At 40.0% G+C, this 27642-nt stretch overlaps 1 protein-coding gene and 1 pseudogene across 1 annotated transcript in view; one reads left to right on the forward strand and one right to left on the reverse strand.

The window, feature by feature from the left end:
* Positions 1-393: 393 nt before the first annotated feature.
* LOC126254300 (5S ribosomal RNA) lies at positions 394-511 on the reverse strand (annotated as a pseudogene).
* A 9844-nt stretch (positions 512-10355) lies between these two features.
* LOC126252099 (trypsin-3-like) overlaps positions 10356-27642 on the forward strand; it is a 46289-nt gene continuing 29002 nt past the window's right edge. The window contains exon 1 of the mRNA XM_049952958.1: positions 10356-10755. Coding sequence (XP_049808915.1) covers positions 10363-10755 — 393 coding nt within the window. The 5' untranslated portion in view covers positions 10356-10362. The remainder of the gene's footprint in view (positions 10756-27642) is intronic.

A 27642-nucleotide genomic window follows, 5' to 3' on the forward strand; every position in this document is an offset into this window, starting at 1 on the left:
AAATCTGTGCTGTTTGGTTGAATAACTGTTCTGCCGATCACCTATGTCAAGGATAGGAGGGAGGAGTATTGTTGCCAAAGTGTTCACATCACTCAACAGGTCCATAACTTGTTGGTAGTACTGAGTGGCAATATAAGGAATTGCAATGGATGGATAGAAAAGTGTTTCTTCCCCACTTCCAAAGGTGGGAAGCACTCCGTCATCAGGCCACAAGTGGCCCATCGGGACCATCCGGCCGGCGTGTCATCCTTAGATGAGGATGCGGATAGGAGGCGTGTGTGGTCAGCACACTGCTCTCCCAGTCGTTATGATGGTTTTCTTTGACCGGAGTCGCTACTATTCGGTCGAGTAGCTCCTCAATTGGCATCACGAGGCTGAGTGCACCCCGAAAAATGGCAACAGCTCATGGTGGACCTGATGGTCACCCATCCAAGTACTGGCCACGCCCGACAGCGCTTAACTTCGGTGAGCTGACGGCAACCGGTGTATCCACTGCGGTAAGGCCGTTGCCTAAAGGTGGGAAGAAAGGTCGCATAGATTAAAGGGACAGATAGGCGACCGGTTTACGAAAATGAAAATTGAGGGAATAAACCGACCAGCTGGGCGCTCTGCGGGAGCTAACCGCAACGTGCAAGACACATGGCCCTGGAGGAAAAAATCAGGATGGAGAATAGGGTAGTAATCCCGTGTAGTTACTACGGTTTTAGACTTCCTTCTAAATCACTAACGTTTCTTAATTCAAAAAGTTTATGTGATTTCACATACTCCAGTCTATAGGCATTAGCATGCGGCTTTTCTATACCTCTAAAGGGTCCTACATACTCGTCCGTAAATTTCTTAGTTTCAGCCGTAAGTTTCTTAGATTTTTCCTTAGTCTTTACTAGCACTAGATCACCAATCTGAAAGCTCGTTGGCGGCCTCCGTGGCCGAGCGGTTCTAGGCGCTTCTGTCGGGAACCGCGCTGTTGTTACGGTCGCAGGTTCGAATCCTGCGTTGGGCATGGATGTGTGTGATGTTCTTAGGTTAGTTAGGTTTAAGTAGTTCTAAGTCTAGGGGACTGATGACCTCAGATGTTAAGTCCCATAGTGCTTAGAGCCATTTGAACCATTTGAAACCTCCTTGGATTAGCTATCGCATCATGTCTCCTTTTTCTTTCCAACACCTTTTTTCTAATATTGGCATGAGCTACCTTCTTCTTTTCTTATATAGCCGATTCTGTGATTTTAGGGAATTCTACTAAATGAAATAGGATGTTGTTAGGTCCAATCCCTTCCATTAATTCTACTGGAACAAAACCTTTGGCTTCGTGTTTTAAATTATTAATTACTTCCTCAAAGCTCCCCAAGTAATTAGCCCATGCTGAGTGCTTCTTATGACAGTATGTCCTACAGAGACGGTTAACGTATTTCATGATTCTTTCATACATGTTTCCCTGTTGAAAATACGCCGAAATTTTGATGTGCTCTGTGTGTTTCTTACTTAAACATTCTTCACAACCCTCAGATATAAACTGTGGACCATTATCGGACAAAATAGCTGTTGGCACACCAATGTTGACAAAATAGTCTGTCTCTAGTTTACTTACAAATACCTAAGAGTTAGCCTTCTTAAGCGGATAAAATTTCACATATTTAGTAAATCCATCCACCAGTACGAACACATACTGACAACCTCCTCTTGAAACTGGTAGTGGGGCGAAAAGATCTGTTGCTACTAAATCTAGTTTGTTTTGGGGTTCCACAAAGTATATCAGTCCCTGTATAATTCTGTTACTAGCTCGTACCTTTTGAAACCTGTCACAGCATTCCAGCCTCTTCTGCGCTCTGCGCCACATGTTGTCAAATATCACAACTTCACTTATCTGTCAATGTATTTACGTGCTCCATAATGCCCATATTTATTATGTACAAAATCAATTAACAGATCCACATGTTGTTCAGGGAAACAAATACGCCAATCCTCGTTAGTGTTCTTTCTCCTCCTAAAAAGAATATCTTTGTAAACTTGGAAATATTATGCTAGTTTTGGAAAATCGGGGTGACCTATTCTACTTTTCACCAATTTAAAATTATCCTTTTGATTCCGTTCTCGTCTAAGGTTCTTACATATACGTTTAATCGATCCCTCTTCCTGTGGTTGAAATACTGCGATCAATATCTCATCACAATTTTTGTTCGTTACTGGATCCACTCCCTACTCCTTATTCTTTAAACTTCTGGATAGCACATCTGCCACTACGTTTTCAGCACTCTTTATAAACTGCATCTCATAGTTAAATTGTTGCAAATACACAGACCACCTCCTGAGTCTACCATGTTTGACCTGACAAGTATTTAAATAAATTAGAGCACTATGGTCCGTAAAAATCAACACTTTATGCCCTAACAGGTATTGCTCAAACCTGTGCAAACCGAAAAGAGGCTCTAAAGCTTCCAGTTCAGAGATGCTGTAATTTTTCTCCGCTTGTTGTAACGATCGACTTGCAAATGCGATCGTTTTGTGGAGCTGTTCTTCTCCAACCATCTCAATCTGGAAAAATTCTAACCCCAGACCATAACTAAACAAAAAGGTTTTGAAAAGTCAGGATGATTCTAAATCTGGCTGTTCACTAGTGCTTCCTTAAGTTTTTCAACAGAGGTTTGAGATTCCGGGTTCCACTTATAGGGAACATTTTTCTTCAACAATTCCCTTAAACAAGGATCGTTAAATAATTGCCCTGCCACAAATTTGCGATAAAATTGAAACAAACCGAACATTCCTTTTAATTCCTTACGTGTGGCCGGTGCTGTATAGTCACTAATAGCATTTATTTTACTTGGACTGGGCATAATTCCTTCCCCGCTTACTATATGTCCCAGGAATTTAATTTCTTTTTTCACAAATTCTGTCTTATCTAACTTCATTTTCATCCCTCCCCCCCCCCCCCCCGTTTTAATAGCATTTAACACATTGTCTAACAACAAACAGTGCTCTTCCCAAGTGGGAGGCGAAACCAATACATCGTCCACATAAATAGTAATTCGCCTCAATAACTGAGCACCTGAAACCTGAGAGATTGCCCTGACAAATGCACAAACACTGATATTCAACCCATAAGGCACAATATTATACTGGTAACATCGTCCTTTAAACAGGAACGCTGTATACTTTCTGGATTCCTTAGCCAGAGGTAGATTCCAGTATCCGTAGAAGTAAAAAATTTAGCCCCTTTGAACTTTTGTATAGTTCTTCAATGTTTTCTGGCCGGTCACTCTGGTAAAACAATCTTATTCAACGCCCTAGCGTTTAAAACCCGCCTAACTGAGCCGTCCTTCTTAGGTACTACAACCAATGGGTTATTGTATACACTAACAGCCTTTTCAATTATCCCCCAATCGAGCATTTTCTGTATTAAGTTCCGAACGGCTTCCTTATGCACTTCTGGAACGGCAAACGGTTTTTTGAAAATATATGCATCTTCTTTCAGGGATAAATAGCATTCGTAATTTCGAACTAATCCAAGCTGAGCTGAAAATAACTCACAATGTTTATTCAAAATTTGTCTTAAATTGTCCTTTCGCATTTCAGTTAATTCTGTAAGTTCCTGTAATTTCTCCACGTTCCTAATTCTGACACTAACTCAGAAGGATCCACTTCTTTTCTTTCACCATGTTAATTATACCCTTCGATCAATGTAGCCACCTTACAGTATCGTATTGGAAAGTCACTTTGTTGCCGGCCGGAGTGGCCGAGCTGTTCTAGGCGCTTCAGTCTGGAACTGCGCGACCGCTACGGTCGCAGGTTCGACTCCTGCCTCTGGCATGGATGTGTGTGATGTCCTTAGGTTAGTTAGGTTTAAGTAGTTCTAAGTCCTAGGGGACTGATGACCTCAGCAGTTAAGTCCCATAGTGCTCAGAGCCATTTGAACCATTTTTTTTTGTCACTGTTATTCGTTTACACTCTGTCTTTTTCCAATGAATGGAATAACTGCAGGTTTTCCACTGATTCCTATAACTACATCATTGGGTCCAAAATTAACCATCCTTCGTTTTTATGCAAGAAGTCGGCACCCACCCTGAGTCCATTTATAACTGGAAAATTCTGTTTTATGGCAACCTCACTTACAGTTATGGGTAATAGGACCACGTTCTTAGTTTTTCCAGTAGCTGCAATAATGTGTAAACCAGTCTCTGGCATGACAACTTCTTCTTTATTCTTTGAGAGAGTATTTACCAAAATCTGTAATACAGAACACACTTCCGAACCGGTATCAATTAGACAAGGAACTTTTTCTTCAAACAACATTACTTCAATAATCAGTTGTCCTACATACTCTCCCCTAATTACATACTCAGGCTCCTGTAACAAATCCTGCACCACTTCTCGTCTGTCAAATCCTACCTTCCTTGTGGAAATCATACTTACATTTACTGGGTCCTCCTTTTGCTTATTATTAGTAGTGACAGCTTCCACAAGTCTGTCCACTATTGACGACTTAAAATACTCCTCCAACTTCTCACCATAATTTTTCTCTGACTCTGCAACCCCTTCCAAGATATTGTCAGAAATTTCTACACCACTTTCTTTTTCCCCTTCTTTCGATTATCCATTCTCACTTTCAGAAATTATTTCAATTAATTTACTCAAAACTTCCTCGACCCATATTCCCGCATTAATTCCACAATTCATTGGTAGCCTCTCATCTGTTCAACAGTGCTGATTCACCCCCATTTCCTCATCCGAATCTTCACTTAAATTTATTTGTTTCTTATGATTATGGTCCTTATGACCTTTATTTGCACTATCTGTATCATATAATGCTACTTTATTTACCGGATATACCTTTAGTTTCTCCGTGTCACTCTCCTCTGCTCTCTCAGTGGCTAAATCATTATTACCAATATTTTGTTTTGTAGGCGCCTTCCTTAGAAAGGTTGTCGCTAGCGGGTTTAACCTGTAATGTTTTCGTCTGCGAGCGACAGCTTCATCGCAGACAGCTAACAGTTTTCCTGTCGGGTGTTGTTACTATGTCTAAAATGCCTGTCATTGGGTGGGCATCGCCTCTCTGTTACATCAGCCAACAGCTGATGGCAGTCATAATACTGAACCCGTTCGTTGAACCTATTCCCATTAGAATCTCCTCGTCCTCTAAATCTACCTCTGTATCCATTATCTCTTTGGACGCTAATTCTGTTTACATTAAATTCAGCTCTATTATCATTCTGTCTGACAGTAAGCCTATATTCTCTCCTAGCATTTTCTTCTTCCTTTAAAATACTTTCTACCTTTTCCAAATAGTGGATAAATCTATTAAGATTATCTCTAGGAACTGAAATTATTTTGTTTCTCCATTACAACGGCAGCTTATTTTCTATCCCCATAATTATTTGCTCAGTTTCTACTTTTGAACTTAGATATGATAAAGTAGTTACCCATTTTTGTACAGACCTTTTAATATTATCTTTCTTGGGATCGTATCTCTCCCCTGACCAAAACTTATTCAAAACATCCATGTTTCCTCTTGCCCCAATATTCTTCAAAAAATGCCTGTTTGAAGTCCGCCAACTCATCATACTTATCAGAAATTACCCCAAATTCTAGCTTCTCCCATAAAATTAGATGTAATAAAACCTATTTTTTGCTTGTCATTCCATACTTTAGGTAACACACCATCGAAGTCGCTCCAGAATTCTTTCGGATGCACATTCCTGTTTGTATCAAATTACAAAAATTGTCGATGAGTTGCATATGCTATTTCAGATGAGTCTATTACACTGTTAGATAGGATACTACCACTCCTGCTGTTGACACAAGGTTCTACTTTTGTTAGTCTACTGTCATGTTCACACAACTGTTGATTCACACTGGTACCTAACTGACTAATGTTAGTTTCTAGGTTAGTGATTTTATTAGCCACTTGTGCTCCAAACTTTGTACACCTGTCTTTCCCTTCTTTAATTCTACTTTCTAAGGCAGCATGGTTAACCTCACAGTAATTTTCTACGAGCTCTACATGTTCATGAATTTTATCCTCTTCGGAATTTATGTATGCTTTGAACTGTTCGCTACCCTCAGCAACCTGCTTAATTTGGGAAGTTAGTTCACTTTCCACTGTTACAATTACAGCATTACATTCTAGTCTGACCTGATTAATATCGCTCTTAATATTATTGCCAAACAGAATCAGGTTATTTGTCCACAGTTCCCTCAAATTCGAAATTTTATTTTCCATTTTGGATTCCATTTCTACAACCTCACTGTGTAACTCATTTATATCCAAACCTAGTTTATTCATTTTAGTATCAATGTGAGAACTTATTGAAGCTTTAATTTCTGAACCCATTTGACTCATTTTAGCGTCAATATTTAATCCCATTTTATTTATTTTTTCGTCAATATCAGAACTCAAGGACGTTTTAACTTCGCAACCCAAACCATTTGATTAACTATTAAAATCTGATCCCATTTCTTTCATATGGTGGAGCATATTCACAAACATATCTGAAACACATCCGAACTTTACTACTGTTTTTTTGCGGCCGATAAAGCACAAATTGCGGTGTGGTGGTGTTAAAATGTTCTCTAGCACTGACTGAAGCAAGTGGCAAATTAAAATTCACCTACCTCAGAACAGCGTCTGCTCAATGACCCTTCACTCGGCAATGTAGATACTTACAAGATGATGTGAAAGAAGTGTTGATGAAAAAGACCACCTAATATCTACAGTTACTGAGGCCTCGCAACTCTAGTTATGAAAGAAATTTCTGTAGAAATGCAGTATTAAAAATTTTATTAGGTGGTAAGAAAATGGATTGACTTCTGGAAAGTAATGTCCGAAATTTCCACACAAAAATGTTTATTTTATCCGTGATAGGCAAAGAAAAGGTACTATTCAGTTCACATTTAAACTATTGGCTATTTCCTTCCAGTTCACAATTCATACACACATTTTACATGCACAGCAGCCAGAAATCTGTCCAAACCCGACCTGAATTAAACAACGTTTTCACAGTCATTAATCTCACCACAATTATGAGTTATTACAGTCAGTCCTTCTTGTGAATTTCTAAAAAAAACCTGCTCGCAAAAAAATGCTCAGTGCTCGAATACTGAAACATGCCACGCAGATACTATGAAGGCCAATATTTCACACGCAAATTTGTGTCCAACAGATTTAGACAAAATCTCTAAAATTTTGCCAAGCAGCCCTCAACAACAACTGCTATCGACTTAGCGACTCCCTTCTTCCAGCCTCACTCCCAGTATAATTATCAGGTAATGAGCAGGAACCATCTCAATTCTGATTAGCTGACTATACTCGCTGCCAATCAGATTGCTCGCTCATGATCATACTCGCACCAATCCTTACACACAGATGCATTTGCATCAATCTGACATAAAAATATTAAAGTAATTTTTAATAAACGATTACGAAAAGACAATAATTCTGTAAATATTCTTTAGATACAGATTTTACTCCAGGTGACTTTCTGGTTGCACTGTTACAATAGTAATCACGCCTAGACTTACGTCATCAGCAAAGTAGGCAAATCCCCTAGGATCATTTTCCCACGACAGGCTTGTGTAACTCTTGCAGGTTACTTTAGACAGTATATAATGCAACATTAAAATTTGACGAATGTCCGACATACACACTCTCGTTTACTCAGATTTACTCCCACAACAATATTAGACAGAAATAATAATTTTATATGAAGATATCTATTAGGTACATTACGTATGTAGATTGTGGACAGTTGGGAATGTGGGTCTCACGGGAAGTGGGCAACGGATAAGTCCCTGCAGTCGCGCTATTCATCTGTGTCCTCAGTGGCTCAGCTGCCGGCACAGTAACTCAGCATGTTCGGTCAGAGGGTTAGGTAACCGCTGTAATAAAAAAAACTGAGTGAACGGATCAACGAGGAACATGAACAGGTGTCACCGGACGTCCGCCCTGAATGAATTGAACGAACAATATAGAACAAAATGAGATAAAACAGATGGATAGAGCGTCTGCCATGTAAGCAAGAGATTCCACGTTCGAGTCCCGGTCGGGGCACACATTTTCAGCTGTCCCCATCGAGGTATATCAACTACACCTGTCGGCAGCTGAGGGTTTCAATTAATAAAAATTTTGTATGAATTTTATATTATGAAAACGAAAAATTATTAAAGTTTTAATATGAAAGTCTGAATTAATTAATTCTGCACAGTGAGAGTTCTGTTTGTGCTTTTTTAAATGATACCAAAAGATAACCTATTATAGTTCATAGCTGAATTTAATTCCTTAAGTGTTGGTTTTTGACTTTTCAAGAAATTTTTTCTGTCTCCGAAACTATGATAGTTACATTGTGAAATTTTTATACAATCTTCTTCTGAATAACAAAAAGAAGTGTACCGATTTTGAAAATGATTGAATAATATTTGATATCGTTCATTTAGGCTCTTATAGGTGGTGAATGTACGTGTTCAGTAAGAGACATTGAATAGCTTTCCCATGGCAGGCAGTGCCAGGTGCACAGCTAGATGTCAGCCCCCGAAGTTACATGCAGCAAGCTCTCCTAAAACAAACGTTCGCTCGGAACAACTTGGGACGCTACAGTAGGAGGGGGTTGATGTCGTATGCGGCAATGGGAGTGTTTTGTCTGATGGGGGTAACTGATCCAAGTACTGGAAAGTGGGGGCGAGTGGCAGGACAGAGGTATCGGCGCGTTGAAGGACTGTGGGGAAGAGGGAGTAATCAAAGTGGGGATCGTTGGTAATGGAGAAGACCTCTGAGAGGTGGGAAGCAAAATGGTTAACCTTACTGAGGTTGTCAGGGAAGGGGCCGTCGTCGTGGAGAAGCAGGTAATGCGGGTTGGGATGGCTATCAGTAAGGCAATGGGAGGCAGACCAGTACTTGGAGGAGTTTGCACGGAGGGTGGAGATGAGGCATGTACATGTCTGGCATCAGTTTCCACGTTTCTTTGGTGTAAGGAAGTTTGGATGTGTCGATGTAATTTCCTTTGGCGGAGGAGTGTTTTCTGTCCACGGGTATGGAGGAAGGAGAGGTAGAGCCTGTGGGATCACGGAGAAGAAGGAATGCCTTTGGAGAAAGAGTAGGGCAGTGAGGGTGGATGGGTTTGGTAGGAACATGGGCCTCCACAGCGTCAGGTGTGGTGGAAGGTGAGGAAGTGGTTTCGACCTGTGAGGCAATGGATTCCCAGTAGGCATCCCAGTCAGCTCGGGGGTAGTCGAAGTCAGACATTAGTGGGGCAGCTGGGTGGGGGCTGCATCATGCAGCCATCACGTCATGCATATCTGATACAAATTTGTTCTCCTTCAAATGTATAACATTGGATTAAATGGTACCTCAATTTGAGGAAGCATTTTGGAAAAAAATTGCATCAATTTCTTTGTAATTTTTTAATAACCCTAAGCAGGTTCAAAAATATTCAAAATACTTTTAATTTGCTTAGAAAGTGTGCTGAACTACCTGATATCAACAAAAAAATCTATACATTACATTATAAACAGTGCCTGAAAGAAATAGATGTTGATTTTTACATAATATAGAGCTGGAAAAGTACCCTGTATCCTCAAATGAGAATACTTGGTGCGAAATTGTGTGAAATGTGAATCTGGTGCAAGCTGGAATACAGAAGAAAAGGAACTTCTTCTGTTTTACGTTGTGGACTTATCACTAAACTAGGTCTGGAAACCAGCAAACGCCATGATGAAACGAGAACTCAAAGAATACAGCTCAGAAATGTGCGCAAGCGTATGCCAGAATCTTGACCACAACTGGAACACATTTAAAAAGAAGGAAGGATTAACTCGCACAGCAGAACCTCCATTCCTCATTGAAGGAAAATCACATCAGGCGATAGTGATAAAGCGGATACTTTCAAAACTATTCTGTTGGAGATACGTCAACACCCAAGGGATACAAACTTCAAATAAGAACGTGAACAACTCGTAAACAGAAGCCTGGAAAACCTACTACCCACCCAAAACACCCCAGCTGAAGAGGAATCAAAACTTAGAGCTACAATGACGCAAGAAGGACTCGAACAATCATTACTAAAAGTCAGAAATCCGTACAGTCATTCGATCATAATTAAAGGACCTGCACACGCTTAACGACAAATCTCGTTGAAGTTTTTTCCGTTCCTTCTTGTCATTTGGAGATCACTATCGTTAAGAGTCGTTACTTGAGTGATGGTATCGTCTGTGGTCATAAAATGACGTATTCCTGAAACCCGAAGTGTGATGTAGCCTCTTAACTTGGTAGTTGTTCTTGACTTGTTTACGCTACAGAAGCGGTCGCTTTGGAGTGTGTCAGATAGCTGATATGAACGGCTCATATAACAATCGTAGTGCTATGCAGTGCCAGCCAGAGAGATGAAGTCAGCCATTGCTTTGTTCCTGCTAGCTGCCGCGTGCAATGCTGCGCCCTCCGTGAGGCATCGCCCTCTGGGACGCCGTCCCGGCGGGCGTATAATCTCTGGTGATATGGTGGACATCTCGCAGCACCCGTATATGGTCTCGTTGCAGTATCTGAACGAACACGCCTGCGGCGGCTCCATCATAAGTTCCGCGTACGTGCTGACTGCTGCACACTGTGTCTATGGCGTCGGCTGGAGTTATTTCTCAGTGCGTGCAGGAAGCTCCAAGCGCGAGAGCGGTGGGACCGTGTACGAGGCCTCTGGTGTTTTCTGGCACACCGGCTTCAACCTCGCCACGGGAGAGTACGACATCGGCTTCGTCGTGTTCTCCGACCCTATCTCATTTCAGGTATGAAAACCAGAATATCTTACGATCATTTCCAAACTCTAATGAGGTTCCCTGTGTCACACTGTAACGTGTCTGCCCCCCCCCCCTCCACCACGCCTTTTCACTAATCCGTTACTGTGGTAATTTGATTATGTTTCGAGTGCATCCAACAGAAATTATTAAATTTTGAATAAGGCTGCCATTTCCGAAGAAATCTGACACCGATTACAGGGAAGATGTGTTCAACAAGCTGTTTTAAAAAATAACTTGTTCCTCTCCTAGCATTCTGCTGCTATTATACTTTATGTTGTCTCAGTTGATAATTAGTGCAATCGCTCGCGTGAAATACTAATAGGAAAGGGGTATCATAAGGATCGGCTAGGCCATAACAACTCATGCGTAATGATTTAAGATAATTAATAATTACGGTCACCAGCAGAGTAGGGCATTTACTGCTCGATAAATTAGTAATGGCCTGAATAGCAGTCGCTCGAAACAATATTGAAATAATCACATGGCAGCAAAAGGTGAACACAGGCATAGTTGAAACTCCAAGAAAAACAAAAGTGAATACTGCCAGAAATAACTTAAGATAATATAATATAGTTAAATGAATTAATTAGGAATGTGCTATGAAATACACGACACTGAATTTAGTAGAAGTGTAGCTCGACAAAACTTACGGAGCCTCACGCTACTGGTAACTAGATATTTGCAGTTCTGACAAAACATAAATTAATTGAAGTTTAATAAAATAGTTTCTAATAGAATTCTTCATCACTTTTGAAAGTTAATTGGACTGGAAACTAATCATGTGCTTGATTATGGGAATTGCAACATATACCGATAATGAACTTTGAATCAAGCCCATACACTCAAGGGTAATGACATTCAGAAATTTTTATGTGCAACTGCTTATTAAATTTTATTCCAAAACTCAAAGTGAACAGTGCCTCTGATTGTTATGCAAGAAAAGAGGCGTTTCTACCGGTTGCATTTAAGTAACTTTTAAATAGAAAAGCAAACTGACAGACTTGTAATTTACTTATTCAGTTCTTTTCATCCACTCAGGATACTCCCATTAGCACACATAGGAAAGGTTTGGACCCTAGCTAGGTTACAATGACTTAGGTTAAAGAATGTAGTAGGAAAATGTTATTGTCATACTTATTATTTGGAAAATGATCAGAATCAAGTCACTGGGAAATTTCTCACAGTATCTACACAACACGAATGATTGTATAAAATCATGCAACTTTTTGTAGACGTCGAAATGCTGTAGTCGGCGTAGGCGATAGTGCTCCAACAACTCCAACTTCGACGAGCGCACTCGCATTAACCACAGCGGATTTAGGGCCACGATCTCGCTGTAATAGGTGTTTCCTTAATCTGCTCGCACCCGCCATGGAACAGTGCCTCGCAGTATATTATATTATGTGGCTTCACATAACCGTAGCCACATAGAGCACGCCACTTGCGTGTCAAACGTCTTCCATCACTCAGCCCACAGTGAATGCCCTCAGTGAATGTCTCTCTGACGTCGCGTCCGAGTGACCAGAGACTGTGCTCTCCGCCCAGCTGTTACTCTTTTATCATTGTCAGTTACCCAGTATCATTACAATGTCTGATATTAAGAATTATGCATTATATAACACAACATCTGACGTATCTACTTTTCAAATAAATACAAAACTTATTACAGTTTTACATAATATAAATTACACAGTACATAAGCTGGCGAAAACTTATGTGTCTTTTTGTATTCTATGCATCACAAGATCAGAATCTGTGACTTTACAGTTCAGTAATTCTGGCAACAGACCAGATAAAAACTGGGTAGCATTACAACTACTGTGGCAGACATATAAACAAACCAAAACAAGTTTTGGCTTTCTATCTCAACATGGAATATGCAAAACTGGCTTACAGAAAATTATAGTCATTCCTTAACAAATTAACGAAGTGATCATTATTGATACATCCTAAGAAAGGAACACCACGAAACAGACAGAAAGCATAAATGAAACTTTCATTATTTCTTAACCATTTTTCTATTACTAACACCATCGTACTAATTCATGAAGGTGTAATATATAAACATAAAATTAAAGGAAAAGTTATCGTATAGAATGTATTAAGTTAAGAACAGAGGAAGTAATTTGTCAATAAACAATAACCTTAGTGCGGAAAAATCCTTTGTGTCTAAGGCCGCCGGCCGGAGTGGCCGAGGGGTTCTAGGCGCTTCAGTCTGGAACCGCGCGACCGCTACAGTCGCAGGTTCGAATCCTGCCTCGTGCTTGGATGTGTGTGATGTCCTTAGGTTAGTTAAGTTTAAGTAGTTCTAAGTTCTAGGGGACTGATGACCTCAGATATTGAGTCCCACAGTGCTCAAAGCCATTTTTTTGGTCTAAAGCCAAAGACTACAATAGAGCTCAAGCTTATCTCAGTTTTCAGAGAGCAAGGCTATAAATTTATTCCTAGTGTTGAGGTTCAGGTCTTGTTTGCTATTAGTAAGCTGCCAGAAGAGAAGCCGTTTACTTAATTTCGGTACAGAAGAGGTATATATTCCTGTCATGGTCATGGTCATGCTCATGGTCATTCATCTGCAGTGTATGGTAACAGAATAGATAATATGTTGAAAAACTCGGAAGTATAAGATCTGATGAGAATAGTTGTCAAAAACGGCCATTCAATAAAATGTTTTTTCTAGCGATCTTTGCTCATGACGTTTTATTTAGTTACCAAACAGTAGTGGTAATTCCCAATTTCTTAAAACTGGAAACTATTAACTTCGATGATTTAATTGTCGCTGCTTTATCAGGTAAAAAATGAGTGGTGAAGGAGAAAACAAAGGATGAAGATCAAAGCTATATGGAATTAAGGATTAAAAAGGGTTAATTGCGTTGCCTGATAAGGGAAGGTTCTTTGTTTCTCTCTCGGTTCGAGACAATTTTTCAAGCAGTCAGAAAGTTCATCACAGTGTACACTCCATTGCACAACTGTTGGATCATTGTAATCACGACAAATGAAAATATACTTTTACCTTTGTTCCACAAGTCCTTCTTGCACAGATCTAGATTTCACTTTCCAACAAGTCCATCTCCAGAGCACATTGTTTCAGCGATGTTATTACACAATAATGTTCTACCATCAATCGAATTATCTACAACCAACACAGAATGTAAATTATAGTTCTGAATACACTGAACATCAAACACGAAAGAAATAATAAACAATTACGAATGTTACAGCATACGAATTACAACGCCAGTTATCAGTGCACCATGTTAGCATTGTTTATTACAGAACATAGAGGACGGAAATTTATCAATGTTTTTGAGCTATTCCCACAATATTTCAAGATGGTATGTTACTATGAAGTACATGAACCATAGTGGTACTACACAGGGTTTAGGGAATCTGAGGTTACCCCTTCCACTATTTCAGCATTATGTAGAAAAGACAAGCTAGGAAATCAGCATGCTTATTCAGTGCCAAGGACAGCCCTTTTTATGTTTTTCGACTTACAGTATTTCAACTGCTTTGGTATTTAATCCAAGACTCAATGTATTTAGAAATATATCATAGATTCTTTGCTGACTGTGTATTCAGCGCTCAGAATGCAGTTATGACACATCTGAAATACTGTAACACAAAAGAATAGTATAGAACATAAATTGCAGGTCGTTTCACATTTCCTTACAATAATAGTGCTCCGTGGAAACCACAGTGAATGGCATCTTGGAGCAGAAACAAATCAAAGAAATCCATGTAATTTAAGTACAATACAATGTAATGACTTACACTGATGAAGATTATGTATTATAGTGCTAGTTCTAACTGCAAAATTACCTAAAATATTAAATTATGAGTTTCTATAAAAATTCTCTTAAGTGGAGTAGAAGTTGTCCAATAGAAAACTCTTTTATTGAATCTTACAATCCATCACATTATCTACATTTCATTTAACATGCTCCTGAAAGTCACCGAATACATGCATCCCCAACTTAAGTTAACCCCTTGAAGACTTTTGATAGATATTTTTGGTCCTATTGTGTAATATACGATGTATGTTGTGAAGAAATTGTTAAAATAATAAGTTTCTTTGAACAGGTCTTGGCAGGATATTCCAAAATTGAAAGCAGGTATCACTGATATACCATTCTCCTTTGTTTAAAAAGATATTGACCCTTGAGGTTCAGTATCCCCAAAAAATAATTAGATAACCCATTACAGATTGAGAATATGCAGAATAAAGTAGTTTCTTCATTTCAAAATCACCTATAGTAGTCATCATGCATACTACAAAAGTAGCTGAAAGTATGGTGCACCATCAGTCCTAAGCCACCAGTTTCACAAAAAATGTTGTGCTCTGTAAGTAATTTCAGCCTCTTAACACTTCCTACTTTTTATTTCATTATTTGAGTGTTATAGATCTTGGAGTTCTATCAAATTACCAAACTGTGTGTACGATCTCGTCAAAATTTTCAACATTAATTTTTATGAGATCTGATATTGCAGAAAACTTGTTTTGGAGGTGTAGTGATAAGCTGAACGATATCAGACTTATTTTGGATGGTGTTTCTTAGATCTATGAACTGTCTACTGTGTGGATGAAAAGTTAGTGAAAAGTAGGAAGAAGTGCCTTTTCTTGTGATGAAATATATATGACCATAAAATACGAAAATATGAAAATTTCGTTAACAGATTGCAGTGTACAGTCAGGGAAGTGCAGTACATCGGTGCAGAATATATTACTAGTTCTTGCTCATAAGCCACGAATATGAAGATCGTATTATTGCAGGCCTACAAATTAATTATACTCTTGCGTTCGGTGGAACTGTCTGGATGAACGTAATTTAGTAGTTGTAATCACCTATTACGAAACTAGTGACGGGAATTCGATTCGTAGTCCTGAGACACCTAGGAATTTGGTTCACTAGGAACGTATTGTGGCCGTGAAAGTCACAAACATTTCATGTAAAAACTTTTTTCTTAGGATAATTAATTTACTTTTATACTAATGTGTCTGTACTGAGCGTAAAAGATCTTTCCATAGATATGAATATCCAAACAATTTAATATTCTTGTTTTTACTCAGACATCATCCACTCTTGTTCTGCATCATTTAATTAAGGAAGACTCCACTCCTGTAAACACACACACACACACACACACACACACACACACACACACTCATAAATGCTCTGTACTCAGAAACAATTGCGACAAATTATCTATGGCACAAAATTTGTTGGATGATTCCATAGATACTCTGAAACTGTCTGTCACTAGACTTGAAAATAATACAGCATAGCTCTAAACAGAATTATTTGGCACTGCTTCAGAAAATAAGAGAAATTTGCGAAAAACTTTCAGTAACGTTCATTTAACGTGGAGTATTTACTATTACATCTATTTATTAATGTTTATTCCATTTCATCAACCAACCACTCAGGAAATCTACTTAGACCACCATGATGACCTCAGCGTTATAAAATACAACGTCATTTTTTATGGTGCTGCAGCTGGTTACAAGAGGAATGGTCTTATTTCAGAAAAATGACGTCTTTATTCTTCGCTGAGTATACGTTGTTTAAAGATTTGTGGTTAGCTAAAGCTTTGTATTGTACCAGAACGAGGAATCAGAAATGTGTCATTTTCCATTGATGTATGCAGGCATACATCATGGACTGACTCAATAATTAATACAGTTTGGTAGATATGGACACGATCATTTGACTTGTCCAGTAGGTTGAATGATCACAGCGTCTGTTACCTCGGTCTGTCGTGCATAAATGTAAGATATAGTGTTTTCTGAAACGTGAAATCCACATTTTCCCATTTCATCCACTATTATGCTGATGTTGTCACTCTATCTTGTGCATAATTTCCCTCTTGCCTCATTTATCTAGCACACTGGACTCGCGTTCGGGAGGACGACGGTTCAATCCCGCGTCCGGCCATCCTGATTTAGGTTTTCCGTGATTTCCCTAAATCGCTCCAGGCAAATGCCGGGATGGTTCCTTTGAAAGGGCACGGCCGACTTCCTTCCCTAATCCGATGAGACCGATGACCTCGCTGTTTGGTCTCTACCCCCAAACAATCCAATCCAATCCTCATTTATCTTTATAGTCAGCTGTATATTCCTGTGTGACAAAAAGAGTCAGCTACTTCTGCTTGAATCATACTGTGGTAACAAGCTCCTAGCATCCCACGTTACGTACTGTTGTATTGACATCTAATAATATTACAATTGTTACTACTACTTCTTCACTTTTACTTTTTCTACCAATACTAATTACCAACGCTACTACAATTACAACTTCTGGTTGAAGACCCATGATTCTATGCAGAAAAATTGCTTCTACTGCATGTGCCATTACGACGCCTGTCACAACTATTTAAGTTTGTCAACATCTTAGCACCTGTCAGTGAACTTAATAAAACGATGAAATGATGTATTTCATTGTTTCAGTTTCATAATTGTCCACATACACATTATTTGGAAATGCACAGTACTGTTCAAAGATTGCAGCTGACTTGTCATTATGTCCTGTAATAAGTCGCCCATGTCATCTGATTCGATGTTATTTTACTGAAGCCATTGAGGGATGGATCAGAATATATTTTCTGGGACAGGAGCTAGTCGATTGTTTGGCTACGTATTACCTTCCTCCTTTCACATCTGTTACTGGTGCAAGTGGCCATAAGATTACCGTTCTAGATCTACTTCTATATCTATTCGCTGCAAACCACTGTGAAGTGCATGGCAAAGGGTACGTCCTAATGTGTGTGTTATTATGGTTTATCCCACTCTATTCCTGTATGGAGTACAGGAAGAATGAGAGTATAAACCCCCCATGCAAACTGCAATTAATCTAATGTTGTCTTCATTATCTCTACTGGAGTGATACGTAGGGGGCTGTAGCATATTCAAAGAGTTGTCATTTAAAGCCAGTTCTTGAACCTTGTAAGCAGGCTTTCTTGAAAAACTTCACGTCTGTCTTCAAGAGTCTGCCAGGTCAGTTTCTTCAGCATCTCAATGACACTTTCCGGTGAGTCAAAGAAACCTGTGACCATTCGTGCTGCCCTTGTATAAATGCCTCCATGTATGCTGCAATTAACCTAATCTTGTCCCCACAGTCCTACTGCAGAGATATGTGTGGTGTTGTAGTATATTTCTAGACTCATCATTTAAAGCCAGTTCTCGAAACATTGTAAGGAGGCTTTCTCAGGATAGTTTACTTCTATCTTCAAGAGTCTGCCAGTTCAGTTTTTTTGGTATCTCAGTGACACTCTCCGATAGCTCAAACAAACCTGTGACCTTTCGTGCTGCCCTTCGCTGTTTACTTCCAACATCCCCTGTTAGTCCTATTTGATATGGGTCCAACACATTTGAGCAATATTCTAGGGTGCGTCCCACGAGTGATTTGTAGGCAATCTTCTTTGTAGACAGATTGCATTTTCCAGTATTCTGCCGGTAAATTGAAGTATGTCAACTACTTTACCCAGAACTAAGCCTATGTGATCATTCCAGTCCTTATCTTCACAAAGTGTTACACCCAGGTATTTATGTGAGTTGACCATTTCCAACTGCAGCTCTCTGATACTATAAGTATAGGATACTACGTTTTCTCGTTCTGTGAAATGCTCATTTTTACAAGCTGTCAGTTTCTGCACCACACTGAGATCTTACACGGTGGCAGTTATTGAACTATATGAAAAAAAAACATAAATTAGTTACAAAGTACGGCGTGCACACACTTTATTCGACATGTAAAAATCACTGCAGATATTCGAATTTAAGTTATTACATGTTCGATACGCCTGCCACTATTGGCGATGATGTGGCGCAGATGAATAGCAAAATTCAGCATGACCCGCTGAAGTGTCGGAACATCGATGCTGTCGATGACCTTCTGGATGGCTGTTTTCTGCTCAGCAATTTTTTGGGGTTATTGCTGTACACCTTGTCTTTAATATAGCTGTACAGAAAGAAGTCTCATGTGTTCAGATCCGGAGAATCCAATCGAGGAGCATGCCAGTGACCTCTGGGTCCCCCAGAGCCAGAATGTGGTGCTCAGAGTGAGTGCTCCTCCAAGACATCACTCTCCTGCTTCGAAGGGGTCAAGCTCCGTCTTGCATGAACCACATCTTGTCGAAATCAGGGTCTCTCTGGATAATGGGGATGAAATCATCTGCCAAAAAACCTTCACGCACGGTTCGGTAGTCACTGTGCCATTAAGGAATATCGCACCGATTATTCCGTGACTGGATATTGCACACCACATAGTCACCCGTTGAGAATGAAGAGCCTTCTCGATCACGAAATGCTGATTCTCATTCCCTCAAATGCGCCAGTTTTGCTTATTCACGAACCTATCTAAATGAAAGTGGGCTACTTCGCTAAACCAAACTGTAATAATTTCCATCATGCCCTGAGGACAACCATGTAGTTTGAACGTCCTAACGCAAACTGTTCAGGAGTTATGACGATTCTATTTGATATAGTTTAATAACTGGCACCCTGTATCAAGATCTGACTGATAATTTATTCAGCTTTTCTCAGACAGGACTTCGTTATAGAAAACTGCATCATCTGCAAAAAGTCTGAGGTTACTATTAACGTTGTTCGTAAGCTCATTAATATATAACATGAACAACAAGAGTCCCAACACATTTCCTTGGGGCACACTCTAAGTTACTTCTACGGCTGTCGATGACTGTCTCAAAGATAGCTTGCTGCGTCCTCCCTGCCCAAAACTTCTCATTCTAGTCACAAATTTCACTTAATATCCCATACGATCGTAAGCTAGCCTTACTTGGCATAACGCTCCAGCACAGCAAGGCGATGGCTCTATTGTTGGGGTTTCCATGGTGTTGCGACCAGGAATGGAACATAGCTACTAAAATTGTGCTGCTATCTGGTACAAATAACCCTTTACTTTGTAGCAGTCATTAGGAGTCCAGCAGTACCACCAAAATGTAGGTACTGTGCCAGATGAGGAGAAGACACGGAGACGCCAGCTGCAGCTGGAGCCGCAGGTTTGATTCCCAGCTGGGCTGTCTGCCTCCCAATGCGTTGCACCCCATGCACAGCAGCTGCCTACTGAGGACATGGTGGGCGCATCTCTTGCTGCTCGCCTTGGCCACCCGTGTGCGCTCATTTAGCACAGAGTGGCTACGTCTGCAAGACCCCAGTATGCACTGCTCACATCAGTGCTGTAGCTCACGCAAAACAACAGTGGGCTCAGTATTGGTTGAAGACATTAGCAAAGCAGGATACCAGCAAGAGCTGAAGCCGTTTGGATGGACGCTGGCTACCAGCCGACTGACTAAACGTTCATTTCTGTGGGGCAGGTGTGTGGTCGCTTCCTCACAACGCCGCAGAATCGACGTGGCAATTGGAAATAAAATGTTAATTCCGGCGGCCACGTCTTGGACCCTATCGGCCTGCCATTCAATCTCGCCCACGGCCACTTAATCCCCGTCAGCGTTGCTGCCTAGGGTTGGCTATATAGTGGTGTCGTTCTGACGTCGTTTCAGTGGGTAGCAGGGTGTGCGTCGTCCACACAGCACGATGCCTGGACCACGGTTGTCAGTATCGACATAGAGGGTGAGTGGAGAAACTGTTTATTACTTTTTGTGTGTGTGACAGGCATAGGTTCCAACAGTGAGTGTCATCGTAACTTTAGGGTGACTTTGTGTAGAGCAGAAGAACCGGCTGATCTTTCTGAATTACATGGTAAGAGTAAAGAGCAATGTTTAGAACCTGTGAGGTGTTCAGAGTGCTGCTTGGGCATTCTGCACCTTGTGCTGAATCTGTTGATGTAACTTCTTGTACATGTCATTGCTTGGGTCATGTTGGGAAGCAGTGTGGGCAATGTAGATAGTAGATAATAAGGCTCAAGGTGTAATTTTTTCTTTATTTTAAATTTTTTAAATCAGTTTGTAGTTATTACGTATTTGTATTGCATGCGAATGCAAAATAAATTTGTTGTAATAGCAGAGACGCAGGGCGTCACTGAGTCAGAGGCAGTTCAGGCATTAATTAATGAGTGCGATGGAGATCAGAAAATTTAGTCTTGATTAATAAGCTTGTAGATAGAGGTGAGGAGTTTGCTTTGCTCAGGATACCGACCCTTCTAATAGATCCAGCTCTCACTAACCTAGTTAGTCCCTTTTCTAAAAGATCTTATCAGGATCTATTGTCGTTTGTGGAGGAGCTGACAAAGTCGGTGAGTATTGGGTGTTGGTCCGATAAACAGTTGTTGCATGTCGGCAATCTGCGTTTAACGGGAGAGGTGAAGACTTTCGGGAAATATACAAACGAGTTGAATAAGATGGAGTAGTTTGAGCTGTTGTAACAGGGGCTTCTGCAGAGGTGTAAGAAGCTGAAAACTGCGAGATTCTTTTGGGAGCAGTTGTGTGCTATTACGAAGCGGTAATGGGATCCCGTACAAGATTTTGCCGACAGAATAAGAAAAGTTAATGTCTAGGCATATGAACTGACTCCGAGTGACGATGCGAATAAGGTTTTGCTGCAGGAGGCCGAGCAGATGGCGCTCGATGCTTCCCTAATAGTTTTGACACCGGATATGTCGAGGTGGGTGCGCAAAGAGGCGCCTAGGGATCTACATTCGGCTGTGAGTTTAGTGATGGAACGTGAGGGGATTGATGTGTCGATGTTTGTGAGGTATAGACGTGGTGTACTCTCAGCAAATATGAAATGCTACAGCTGTGGGTGTACAGGGCATGTGTAGAGGCTGTGCCGCCACCAACCAGCAGCTAAAAGGGTGGTATGGATCATCAACAACATTATGCAGTGGTCGCAGGGGTGGACAGGGATGAATCAAATAGCTGTTAAACACAGGAGGGAACTGGAAGTCCACCGAAAGGTGTTCCTGTTAAAATTAGATGTAAGAAATGTTCATGCAGAGGCGGACAGGAACGAAAATATAAGCTTTTATTAGATACAGGGTGCATGTGTCGGTAGCTACTAGGGGCCTGGTTGGTCAGTGGTGATGGAATCCATCACGCTGTAGATTATGTGGGGGTATGGGACAATGATATAAGACCACTGGTATCGCTGGAAATAGATTAAGCAGTGTGTGGAAGTAGTGCATCATGTGAACGAGGGCTACAGCACGAACCTGAGGTTAGACTTTCTGCATCAACATCATGCCACAATTTACCTTCGGTGATGTTTGGTTGAACTTAGTAGAAACACGTTCCAGCTAGATGAAGCCATCCCAATGTAGATCTGTTACAAGGTGTATCCATCACAGCGGGCAATCAGATTAAACTGTGTACGAATGCATTGAGGCTCGATTCGCACGACTGTGGGCCAAGTGGCATAGAAATGTAGCTTTGGGTGAGAGTGGAGCCAGACTTACCATTCTATATGTTATGGGCAATAGAACCGCAAGAAGGGAACAATATGTTAGATTCATCGAAATGTTTGGTTAAAAGGAGTGTTGCACATTGCATGGGGGCTTAATTAAAATAAAATGCAAATAATATTTTAATTTTTTTTGCTTTAGTAGCTGTCTGTCCGATTACGAAGTGTCGTAAACGGTTGGCCCTGACTAGTATTATTACGCAATCTGACTGCATAGAACAACAAAAAATGAAATGGAAATTTTCATTAACACAATTAATTAATTAAGTCCCCAGCAACTATAAAATCTACGAAACCAAAGCACAAGTGTAACTGTTCTGTGTGTGGAAGTATGACTCAACGTACGCATCTGGCACGGTTCTTCTTCAACAACACAAGAAATTTTAAATATCGTTTATACTGAATTAATTAAAGGAAATATAAATACCATAATTACTCAAGAAAACCAGAATTACACTTTAATACAAGAACACAAGCCAGATGCTTTGTTGACTGAACCTGTAATGACGCATTATTTAAGACACTGAAATAATGAAAAAAAAAACACAGAATATTTTACCTTCATATATATTGACGAAAAGCACTCTGATCATTACAGTATTTCCATTTGAACCATCTGCTGTCCATCCCATCAAACAACTGCATAAAACATGGAACAAGCACTCCTTATTACAACATCTCGACAAGCCTTGATCACTAGCACATCTCAACACGAACTGACTACTACGAGTCCTCGACAGGCACTGCCCACTACGACATCTCAATAATCACTGCCAGTGGAGGCGGCTAAACAAAACTCTCTGGCGCGATCTCTGGCGCTGTGGCTCAGTGTAGCCACCTTTCAACATGTACGAAGGAAGGACGGTGGGAAGAAAGTACCCATCACTACTGACAGTTTTCGAGCCGAAGAAGTAAAGCTGACAAAGGGGATGTTGACAGCGAGATTGGACGCTCCAGATGAGGAGAAATGCTGCACAGACGCTTTAAGCCATAAACAGAAACAGGAGGCCACTAAGAATGCATTACATAAGAAAGTGGAGCATCTAAAGAGAGCAGGGAAAACGAATGGATGAGTTACTGTTAGAGTTCGACGATTTGTGTCAGGGTCTATTGTCTATGGTGCCCATTAAGCAACACACAATTCCAACAGAGAAAGAAACACTGGTGTACCGCAACTCATACAGTTGTTGTTGTTGGGGTCTTCAGTCCTGAGACACTTTATCTCCAACAATACCATCCACACGAAATGTTTCCCTGAAACACGATTAACGAACAATTGAAATCTTCCTAACTGCACAAAATTGTCAAACCCGTATACAAGATAAAAAAATTAAATTTTGCAAAATAAAATACCATTAGAAAAATGACAATTACCAAATCTACACATGCAAAATAGACTACAATTACTAAACTACAAATTACTACAACAATACAACTGTCTACTATTTTTACAATCAGAAGAATTCCAAGGGACGATCCGAAGTAGCGGTCGCCACGTGCATGGGGGCTTAATTAAAATAAAATGCAAATAATATTTTAATTTTTTTTGCTTTAGTAGCTGTCTGTCCGATTACGAAGTGTCGTAAACGGTTGGCCCTGACTAGTATTATTACGCAATCTGACTGCATAGAACAACAACAAAAAATGAAATGGAAATTTTCATTAACACAATTAATTAATTAAGTCCCCAGGAACTATAAAACCTACGAAACCAAAGCACAAGTGTAACTGTTCTGTGTGTGGAAGTATGACTCAACGTACGCATCTGGCATGGTTCTTCTTCAACAACACAAGAAATTTTAAATATCATTTATACTGAATTAGTTAAAGGAAATAGAAATACCATAATTACTCAAGAAAACCAGAATTACACTCTAATACAAGAACACAAGCCAGATGCTTTGTTGACTGAACCTGTAATGACGCATTATTTAAGACACTGAAATAATGAAAAAAAAAAACACAGAATATTTTACCTTCATATATATTGACGAAAAGCACTCTGATCATTACAGTATTTCCATTTGAACCATCTGCTGTCCATCCCATCAAACAACTGCATAAAACATGGAACAAGCACTCCTTATTACAACATCTCGACAAGCCTTGATCACTAGCACATCTCAACACGAACTGACTACTACGAGTCCTCGACAGGCACTGCCCACTACGACATCTCAATAATCACTGCCAGTGGAGGCGGCTAAACAAAACTCTCTGGCGCGATCTCTGGCGCTGTGGCTCAGTGTAGCCACCTTCCATATGCCCTTCCTCCACGGGCCAGAATTTGATGGTATTTTTGCCAGCATTGGTGGTGAAAATACCTCCAAATTCGTCAAAAAAAATACAGACAAAAATAAAAGATAATATTAATACGTAAATATCACATACTAGATAAAATTTTTGGCTTTGCACTGACCTTTCAATAACCTAATATATAAAATATAGTAAGCAATACAAATTCTTTCATACATGTGACTTTACATAACTGTTTACACATGTATTATGTGGTTAAACAGTTCAATCAATAGCGTCAGCAATGACGAATATGTGCAGGTAAGAGTCTCATAACTTTTCACAAACAGTAATACACAAAAAATCAGTTTATACAAATATTCACATAAACGCTTTCCATAGCCGAAGAATAAGCAGTTGACAGTTCCAGCAGTAGCACCCAGCAATGGTCAACAGGTGCAAATACCAACAAGTAACATTATTTCAATAGAAGCAGTCCATCAGTGGCACCCAGCAATGTTGAGCAGGTGCAGACACCAACAAGTAACACCATTTCAGTATAAGCAGTTCCATTAGTGGCACCAGCAATGTTGAGCAGGTGCACACAGCAACAGGTGACATCTTTTCAGTAGAAGCAGTCCATCAGTGGCACCCAGCAATGTTGAGCAGGTGCAGACACCAACAAGGGACATCATTTCAGTAGAAGCAGTCCATCAGTGGCACCCAGTAATGTTGAATAGGTGCAGACACCAACAAGTAACACCATTTCAGTAGAAGCAGTCCATCAGTGGCACCCAGCAATGTTGAGCAGGTGCAGAAATCAACAGGTGACATCTTTTCAGTAGAAGCAGTCCATCAGTGGCACCCAGCAATATTGAACAGGTGCAGACATCAACAGGTGACATCTTTTCAGTAGAAACAGACCATCAGTGGCACCCAGCAATGTAGAACAGGTGCAGACATCAACAGGTGACATCTTTTCAGTAGAAGCAGTCCATCAGTGGCACCCAGCAATGTTGAGCAGGTGCAGACACCAACAAGTGACATCATTTCGGTAGAAGCAGTCCATCAGTGGCACCCAGCAATGTTGAGCAGGTGCAGACACCAAAAAGTAACACCATTTCAGTATAAGCAGTTCCATTAGTGGCACCAGCAATGTTGAACAGGTGCAGACAGCAACAAGTGACATCATTTCAGTAGAAGCAGTCCATCAGTGGCACCCAGCAATGTTGAGCAGGTGCAGACATCAACAAGTGACATTATTTCAATAGATGCAGTCCATCAGTGGCACCCAGCAATGTTGTCCAGGTGCAGACAGCAACAGGTGACATCTTTTCAGTAGAAACAGTCCTTCAGTGGCACCCAGCAATGTTGAGCAGGTGCAGACAGCAACAAGTGACATCATTTCAGTAGAAGCAGTCCACCAGTGGCACCCAGCAATGTTGAACAGGTGCTGACCGCAGTCCATAATATTCACTTTCACTAATCACACTGTTCATCAGCAGAAATTAAACATGTTCTAGTGGCACCAATCATGTAGAAAAAGTGCAAATAACAGTCCATAATATTCCCTATCACTAATCACACAGTTCATCAGCAGAAATTAAACATGTCCAGGTGGCATCCACCATGTTGAATAAGTGCAGGTAACAGTCCATAATATTCACTATCACTAATGAGACAGTTCAGTCATGAACCATAGTTTGAGTGCACACACAATTAATAAAATTATTATCAATGCTCTTACACTAAACATACAAATCATAATAAACGCACAAATGATATCATGTAGTTGTCATATTAACTATTACAATACACAAATAGCAGTAAACCTATAATATTTATGGGTGTCAGTGCAAGCCACAACAAACAAGTAAAATAATATTTAGGAGATAGGTTGGTACCAATTTGGGATAGGGAAAGGAAAACACACAAAACACACTCACTCATCTTTCATCCACATTAGTGCTACTGTGTAATTGAATAGTGTTAACTGTGTAAATGCAATTCTGTCAAAATTTTATGTTCATCATGTGTATCAAGTAGTAGTGGCAGCAATGTATAACAGTCAATAATAGTTAGTCAACGTCATAGTCATCATGTCAAGACCAATGTTTGCCAAGCCAGATCAAAATGTACGGTTGCTGAACAACTGTCAGTGAGCCAAGATATGCAAATGCTTCTTCTCTCAAAAAAAAGTATATACTGCTTAGTGATTTAACAAAGTGTGTGTGTAGACAATCTTCCTTCTACTTGAGTGTTCTAGTCTGCCATCTTCATCCTCCTTGTTCCATATAGACCAACAAAAAAAAATATGCTCCTCACTTACTTTACCTCTTATCCACTAAAACTCCAATAATCCTCAGCATCACATAATCTCAATACTTCAATAATACCTCATACGTCGATACATATAAACCTTATCATCAATAATACCTCTTCAATACGTCGATACATATAAACCTTATTATCAATATCATTTACCTTACCTCTTGTCCACGAAAACTCCAATAATCATCAACTTCACATAATCTCAATACCTCAATAATACCTCTTCAATACGTCGATACATATAAACCTCAGCACCAATATAATTTCACTTCCATAAGAACTCTTTCTTCTAGTCAGTATCCTCGAACAAGTACAGATAAAATCCTAGTGCAAACCTCAATTCATCATCTCATGCAATCCGAAGACATAGTGTCCACACACAACCTCTGTGTAATCCACCTGATCCAAATATTCTACTCATTATGAACCATAAAATACATTTTGGTTTCCTTGTTCATCATTAAATAAAAGAAATGCATACATGACCTCTAACAGCCTTTAGTTTGAATAACTGTCAGTAAGTAAGTACGATTACGAAGTGTTAATGATCGTGATATTTCAGTGTGTACACCACTTCAAAAATTATGGCAAACAGAAACAAACATGTGGAGTATTTCTTGTGTCAAGAGTGTCACTTCCTATTTCAATTGCTCACGAAAAATGCAGTGTAATAACTGTCAATGGTCTAAACCTAGTGTTGGTATGTCATGTCGTTCGCTTCCTTCCTATTAGCATAAATTTATACAGCTTTCATAAAACCTCCAGCTCATGTGACTTCAATGCAGTTTCTTATACCAATGTCGTTCGTAGAATTATAGCAGTTCATTTTCTTATCTTAAAATATAAAGCACTGAGCGTAAGCAAAACATGCAATAGCGAGTAAATATACCAGTAGAGAACAGAATGTCAACAAGTGGATGCAGCACAATCCCTACAAC

The sequence above is a fragment of the Schistocerca nitens genome, chromosome 4 (assembly GCF_023898315.1).
Source record: "Schistocerca nitens isolate TAMUIC-IGC-003100 chromosome 4, iqSchNite1.1, whole genome shotgun sequence".
Lineage (NCBI taxonomy): Eukaryota > Metazoa > Arthropoda > Insecta > Orthoptera > Acrididae > Schistocerca > Schistocerca nitens.